Source organism: Watersipora subatra, chromosome 2, assembly GCF_963576615.1.
Source record: "Watersipora subatra chromosome 2, tzWatSuba1.1, whole genome shotgun sequence".
Taxonomy (NCBI): Eukaryota; Metazoa; Bryozoa; class Gymnolaemata; order Cheilostomatida; family Watersiporidae; genus Watersipora; species Watersipora subatra.
The window spans coordinates 3,481,322-3,488,697 of NC_088709.1; the positions used below are offsets into that span (position 1 = coordinate 3,481,322).

Genomic DNA, 7,376 nt, shown 5'->3' on the forward strand with positions numbered 1-7,376 from the left:
AGCAAAAAGTCTAAGAGTTTGCGTAGACAAGGCTGACTAGTTGATAGTAGAGATCTTGGCGTCAGATGAAAAATAACATTTATAATATGTAGTAGCCACTGGAGTTCAATATTGACAGGGTACGTCTATCCGATACTGTAGGATGATAAGGCCGGCGTTATGCCAATACATAAATGCAACAACTACGATGATGTGCCACCACTGATGACTCGAGCCAATATAGTCCATCTTCCCTACAAAATAATTGTCGATTATTATAATTGTAAATGGTTAATAGCCTGATCCATATTTACAACCACATCAAATTGGCTAATCATGGTTCATTGTATGGCCAGCAGGGAGTTACCCGCTCTTGTACAATCCTAGCATAGAGCGAGCTTTTCTAACAACAAATATATGCAGAGGAGTTATTAAATACATATCAGATCAGCACCAAGACACGGGGAGAACTAGCAATATGTATTAGTGTCTCTATAAATGTCACAAATCATGAAACTATCAAGATGAACCATGCAGAGAGGTGTGAAGATGAGATTCTCTGAATGGAGTGGAAAGCTAGATAAGGAAAATTTGACAAGGTAAAATAACAACGGGCAATATTGGTTCAAAGGAAGCTCACAACTAGACATGACTGAGCAGTAAAATTGATATATTGCTGCCTGTAGAGGTAGTTATTGATGAGCACTATACTCCACACGGTCAATGGAAAAATGAGTGCAACCACCTACTGCTGACTTACTGTACCTAAATAGCAACTTACTATCTACTTACCTGGAAATAAACACTCTGGAAATTTAGTGACATAGAAACCAACAGCTAATAGTGCCAAAATATATATCATTACTATCTTTCCATAGAATATCTGCAAAAGGACAAAATAATTTGCAACAGCGCAACAAACGACACATTAAAATCAATGTTGATAAAAACATTCTAGATAACACAATGTCGACTACAGTGAAAGATTTGTGATATACGTGATGCATACGATGTAAATATCACACAAATGGCACTATGGCCATGGCAAATGTTATACTTTCTGATTACTGAATGGCAAATAATCTGCATAGGGAACAAGGTTTCAGTTTCTATATATTCAGAACTACTTGTTGTCATCAGTGGATGAAACTTAAAACTTCATTTCTGATAAAAAATTATCAAATAATTAGGTTGTCCAAGTCACTGCAACCAAACTAAGGGGTTGGAGAAAGGTCCGTTGAGCAACCAAACCAAGGGATTGGAGAAGGGTCCGTTGAGCAACCAAACCAAGGGGTTGGAGAAGGGTCCATTAAGTAACTAAACCAAAGGGTTGGAGAAGGGTCCGTTGAGCAACCAAACCAAGGGGTTAGAGAAGGGTCCGTTGAGTAACCAAACCAAGGGGTTGATGAAGGGTCCGTTGAGTAACCAAACCAAGGGGTTGATGAAGGGTCCGTTGAGTAACCAAACCAAGGGGTTGGAGAAGGGTCCATTAAGTAACTAAACCAAAGGGTTGGAGAAGGGTCAGTTGAGCAACCAAACCAAGGGGTTGAAGAAGGGTCCATTGAGTAACCAAACCAAGGGGTTAGAGAAGGGTCCGTTGAGTAACCAAACCAAGGGGTTGATGAAGGGTCCATTGAGTAACCAAACCAAGGGGTTGAAGAAGGGTCCATTGAGTAACCAAACCAAGGGGTTGAAGAAGGGTCCATTGAGTAACCAAACCAAGGGGTTGGAGAAGGATCCGTTGAGTAACCAAACCAAGAGGTTGAAGAAGGGTCCGTTGAGTAACCAAACCAAGGGGTTGGAGAAGGGTCCGTTGAGTAACCAAACCAAGGGGTTGATGAAGGGTCCATTGAGTAACCAAACCAAGACCAAGGGGTTGAAGAAGGGTCCATTGAGTACATCCATAAAATGTGGCCAGAGCCCACAGCCTCCAGATGGCTTCATTAGGTACATTCATAGACTGACCAAAGCCCACAAACCTCAGATGAGTTCATTGGAAACATTCAGTGGCTGTGAGCAGAGCCCACAGCAATGACTGGTCAGCCACATAGAAACTAATCACTAGGAATATCTAAACATGGCTAGAAATGCTATTTTATGGTGACAGTTTCGATGAAACTGATGAAAAACTGTAAATGCACAGAAAAATGTTTGCAAGTCAGAAAGAGCTATAAGAGAAAATGTTAGCAATGGACACACCACTGTGTAATTTTTACAACACTAGATCAAGTCATAATGGCAATTTACCCATTTTTAAAGTAAAAGGATTCTTTCTTACTTTAAAGACACGCACACATAAATTAGGAGGACAAATTATATAATTATATGGCCGACAGTAGCCTGTCTTGACAAACTGTTGTTTTTGCGGAGTTGTCCCCCCGTCGAGTGGGCGAGCAACAACAGCTTGTCACAAGACGTACTGCACCTGATGCATCAGCTGCACTTACAGGGAGTTGCTCTCTTCCGTCTACGTGGCTTGACTGCGATGTTATGTCGGTCGCTTCATTGGTAATCATAACGGATTTCGCGCAATAATTTATGTAGAAAAATTAAGATAAGAACGTTTAACTAGTGACCCGTCTCTGCAGTAAACTTTAGTAGAATTTGGAAACCTAGGCCACAACAGCGACTAAACATGGCGCTTATTGTACGCTCAGTCTGTTTTATTTCTAGTTTTGTATCGGTCAGTTTTATTTGTTCTTATTGATTTTATTTTCAATTTATTTTATTCTTAAGTTCTACTGAAGTTTACCATAGAAACTGGTCTTTGGTTAAACGTAGTAATCTTATTTTTTTCTACATAAATTTTTGCGTGAAATCCGTTATGATTACCAATGGAGCGATCGGCATAACATCGCAGCCAAGACGCGTAGACGGAAGAGAACAACTCCCTATAAGTGCAGCTGATGCATCAGGTGCAATACGTCTTGTGACAAGCTGTTGTTGCTCGCCCGCTTGACGGGAGACAACTCCGCAAAAACAACAGTTTGTCAAGACAGGCTAGGCCGACAGCAACATTTAATACGTAACTGATATAGTGTAGAACATTAGTGGCTGGCTTGGATGAACTTGGTCATAGTTTGTATATGGCTGAGGCTGAACATACCTGCACTATATCAGTATGGAAACCTCCGCTGAGGTATATCCAGTGGACAGCTGGAATCACTCCGTATCCAGCTATGCAACTGTACAAGAGCATGCGGTAGTGTCCCCAAGCATTGCTTAGGAACCTGGGATGGAGTTGAAGTCCAAAGGATATTACACCCAACAGAAATACCACGAAAAGGTAGAAGTGCCTCCATGACTACAAAAGAAACCACAATCAACTTGAAGTGGCAAATAAAATTTCAAGACATTTCGTTCTATGCTAGTAATGGAAATAACTAGATGTGGGGGTAGTAAACCAAAGTGGAAATAGTAACTAGAGGTGAACCAAACGTGGTGGGGGTATCCAGAGGTGGAGGCAGTAACCAGAGGCGGAGGTAGTAACCAGAGGTGGAGGCAGTAATCAGAGGTAAATGTAGCAACTATAAGTGTAGGTATAAACCAGATGTGGAGGGCGTAACCAGAGGCGGAGGCAGTAACAAGAAGTAGAGCCAAGAACTACAGGTGAATGTAGTAACCAGAAGTGAAGATATATACCAGAGGTAAAGGCAGTAACCAGAGGTAAATGTAGTAACCGGAAGTGAAGGTATAAATCAGATGTGGAGGACGTAACCAGAGATGGTGAGAGTAACCAAAGGTGGAGGCCGGTCAGTGGCTCAGTTTAAACTGTAGGTTCATTCCTATAAATGTCAACTCCTAAGTGTTGCATCTAGCACTCACTGCTCATGTAAACAGTAATTATGAGGTCCACCATATATAATAGCGCGCGCATTAGTCTAAATACAACTATCATCAGTGCTAGAGCTCATGTGGCTCATGTGTGGACGACAATGCAAGAATGCAAGACGAACACAAAAAGAAATTAGGGTTGTGAAGTTAGTGATAACATAATTTAGTGACCTAACATATTACCAAAGTGATTAAATTTTATGTATTCTTAAGTGCTTGCCTTGGAAAAATTTCCATCGACCTTTGTGACAAATAAAACACATGTGTATGACTATTGCATCAAATGGCAGCACGCGAAAGAGATTTGATGTGTAGCTGAAAATTTAGCAAAGAACTCTTACTTTGGATAATAAAAATAACAGAATTTGTACTCTGACAGAGAAAGTAAATCATTGTGCACCACTGCCAATAATACTGTATAATATGAGAGTTGCCTTTCCATAGATCTAAGACGAGATTAACAATAAAAAAGATGTTGATGAGCACATCAACATAGCCCTACATAGAATCTACATAGCCATTATTTTATGACTTTATGATTCTAAGATCTTGAGCTATGAATTGGCTGAATACAAAGTGCCTGGTCTTTAAGACTATTGGTGAGACTGGGTTGATAGCCTTATAACTTGTGAGTAACTCGCTCATCTCTTATATAATGCAGCGCGGTAGCTGTAACTTACTTATCATTCTCCACCCTGTCAACAACTAGAAGTGTCAAACTATAATATGTCCATGCCAACTGATATCCTGTTGGTTCGACATAGAAACATATAGACTACTATACGTTTACACAAACTGGCTATGTGACACAGTAAACATATAGACCGAGTACCTGATGACAGTAGAAGGCCAGGTGCACACCAGGAAGGTAGCAACCTATTAAACCAATAGAGATACCAGCAAGATCCATGGCCAGCCACCGCCTGCAAGCCTTCTTGCTATGACAGTAAAAGAGATGAAATCCAGCGGATAGCAGCATACAAATCATGAAGCAAAGTAACCCTGTAATACCATAGATGAAGAAATATAAGCTACATGGTAATCTAAAAAGATACAGCTATTTCCAAGCCAACATTCTCAGAAAAGACTTGCATTAATAGTTACAGAATTGAGAAAAATGGTGTTGGTGCAGTTGAGTATCTGCCATATGGCTGTATAACAATAAGACAAACCAACTGAGGTTAAAGAAACAAAGATGGAATAGCCTCTCACATACCTAATATATTGTAGAAGCAATCTATAAGTGTCACTCCTTTAGTTGAAGTGGTTAAGCAATCAGTAAACATGGCTCCAGAAAAGAGGACAAACCCCAGCAGGTGTGACCAAACGTTGATGCTCTCATTGTTCCAGACCAATAGGCTACAAAAAAGTGTACAAATCAATATATCTCAGCAAGAAGAATATTTAAAATCTCCCAAAGCACTAGTTTGGATTGACAACGTCACAAGGATGATTTTAGAAATAATTCTATAAGATTCATTCACAACTTTATCTACTTCACCGCTAAAGTATATCAGGTGATATTTGCAGTATGTTTTGCATATCCTAAAGATCATGGTAAAACCAACTGATCGAACCAATCATCTTACACAAAAGCAATAATAATTATAGTAACAACAGACAAACTTTCACTCAGGGATTGCAAATGATATAGTAAAATACCTTGAAAAGCAATGAGAAGCAGGAAGGTTGACCCGGTAGCCTTTCCTGATGTAAGGATTTCCTTTAAGAAACCGGGGAATCTCTTCATATCTAAAAGTACAATATATATATATACCTATATGTACATTGTATATACATGTATAAATCTACATATACACAAAACACAACAGACCTCAGATTTTAGCATTTTAATTTTTTGTGAATTGATTTCATCATCAACTTCTGAGAAATATACGAATGAGAAGATAAAAATTGGATATCAAAACATAAAATCAACAGCAGTATGTTTACAACAACTCGTAAGTAATAGAAAAGTTTTACTTGTAGAGATCTATGGAAGGACGGTCTGATAAGCAGCTAGCGTGTGACAGTATCATGTTTGGACCACACTGATTATCTACTTCCAGATCAAGTATTGTGCAGCAGTTGTGAGACTTGAATGAGTATTTGTAAAACATCTTGTCATCAGTAGTGGATGGAGGTTCCATTTTTAGTTTAATTGTTACAGCTTTCTGCAATAAATATAACATTATAAGTTGATGAACTCCTGCACCCTTTAACTCACCTTTTAGATTAGAGAATATGCAGAACATGTTAGAGTTTTACTTTTACTATCATGTGATATTAGACGGTACAATATTTATTGAATGTGTGAGTATGATAATGAGGTACTTTATCTTTGATGCTAAGCATATCTTTGATAGATTTAAATTACTTCTTTGTGTAAGCAGTCTTTTGATAAACAAGAATAATTGCTGAGGCAAGAACATACATGCAAAGTTGATCACAAATACTTCAGCTAAACTGTGATGTTAAAAGTGTACTTGTAGCACGTACATAGACCACTAATTTATGCTAGTGCGTAAATCATCAAATTAGCATTGCTATGGTAATCTGGTATGGTAATCTTTGCATTAGTAAACACCTGTTGATTGCCTGGGTCAGACCCAAAAGTTTTATATTTCACTGAAACCAGATTACCTATACAAAAGTATCTGAACTGGATAGCTTGCACAAAGTGTTAGATAATGCAGCACTAAATCATTAACACATTAGTTCTGTGCTACATCATTTTAGAACATTTAATTGTCAGAAAGACTTTTAATATGATTATAGACTAAAAGGTTACCAACAGCACGTGTAAGGTTTCAATACTCTAAACAACTGAAAGATCATAGACACGTGCCAACACTTCTAGGAGAATAAGCATGTAGCACGCTTGATGCAGCTCAGTGTAAGATAAATGTTGAGCCATCCATTATCACATGCTTTGTAGTACTTTTATACTAGTCGAATATCTAGTTTAGCCTACTACTCCATGTGTAGGCATTAACAGAATATTTTATAAATGAGCTTAGTCCTTGATATAACTGATAGCCTTTTAATCAATCAAACCTGATTTAGTATTGGACGTCATAAAAACGAACGTACATAAAGTTTTTATTTTCGGTCAAAAAACAATCAAATGTTGCTATAACAACGAAGCACAAGATGTACCATACGCAAATTTATGCTTGCTGTTGACCACCTCTAAAACATCCTTAGGATTTAACAAGGAAGAAATGTAAAACGACAATGTTGATGTATCTACACATGATAAAGCTAGGAAACCTTGCATCAACAGTTTACGAATGAAATAAGTAAGGAATAGCCACAAAAATAGCTTCAAATTATTTTTGTAATACACAGTAACTAACTTTATTTGATGCTGTATTAATAGTTGGGTAAGACATGACTAGAATAAACACACGTATCAGATAACGCGGATGTGAAAGATTTGTTACACAAAGCGTTTCTCCTTCGCGACAAAAATGAAAAAACTTTAACACTAACCGCTGCTTACGTGTAACCTAAAATCTATATTGGTTTAGGAGGTCTACTAGCAGTCCGCCTAAGTTTTT

At 38.2% G+C, this 7,376-nt stretch overlaps 1 protein-coding gene across 1 annotated transcript; it reads right to left on the reverse strand.

Annotated features, from left to right (window-relative positions):
* Window positions 1-103: 103 nt before the first annotated feature.
* On the reverse strand, window positions 104-7,271 carry LOC137387643 (progestin and adipoQ receptor family member 3-like). Its single transcript, XM_068074123.1, has 8 exons — window positions 7,173-7,271; window positions 5,797-5,987; window positions 5,476-5,565; window positions 5,030-5,172; window positions 4,646-4,815; window positions 3,086-3,283; window positions 772-862; window positions 104-233 (listed from the first exon to the last, which is right to left on the reverse strand). The coding sequence occupies exons 1-8, from the start codon at window positions 7,206-7,208 to the stop codon at window positions 106-108; spliced, it is 1,047 nt and encodes a 348-aa protein (XP_067930224.1). The 5' UTR covers window positions 7,209-7,271; the 3' UTR covers window positions 104-105.
* Window positions 7,272-7,376: the final 105 nt, after the last annotated feature.

Coding starts and splice junctions, on each gene's coding strand:
- LOC137387643 (XM_068074123.1), bottom strand. CDS start 7,208: ATGTCTTACCCAACTATTAATACAGCATCAAATAAA. Junction 5,988..7,172: donor TTAATACAGCATCAAATAAA/GTTAGTTACTGT, acceptor TATTTATTGCAG/AAAGCTGTAACAATTAAACT. Junction 234..771: donor TCCAGAGTGTTTATTTCCAG/GTAAGTAGATAG, acceptor ATTATTTTGTAG/GGAAGATGGACTATATTGGC.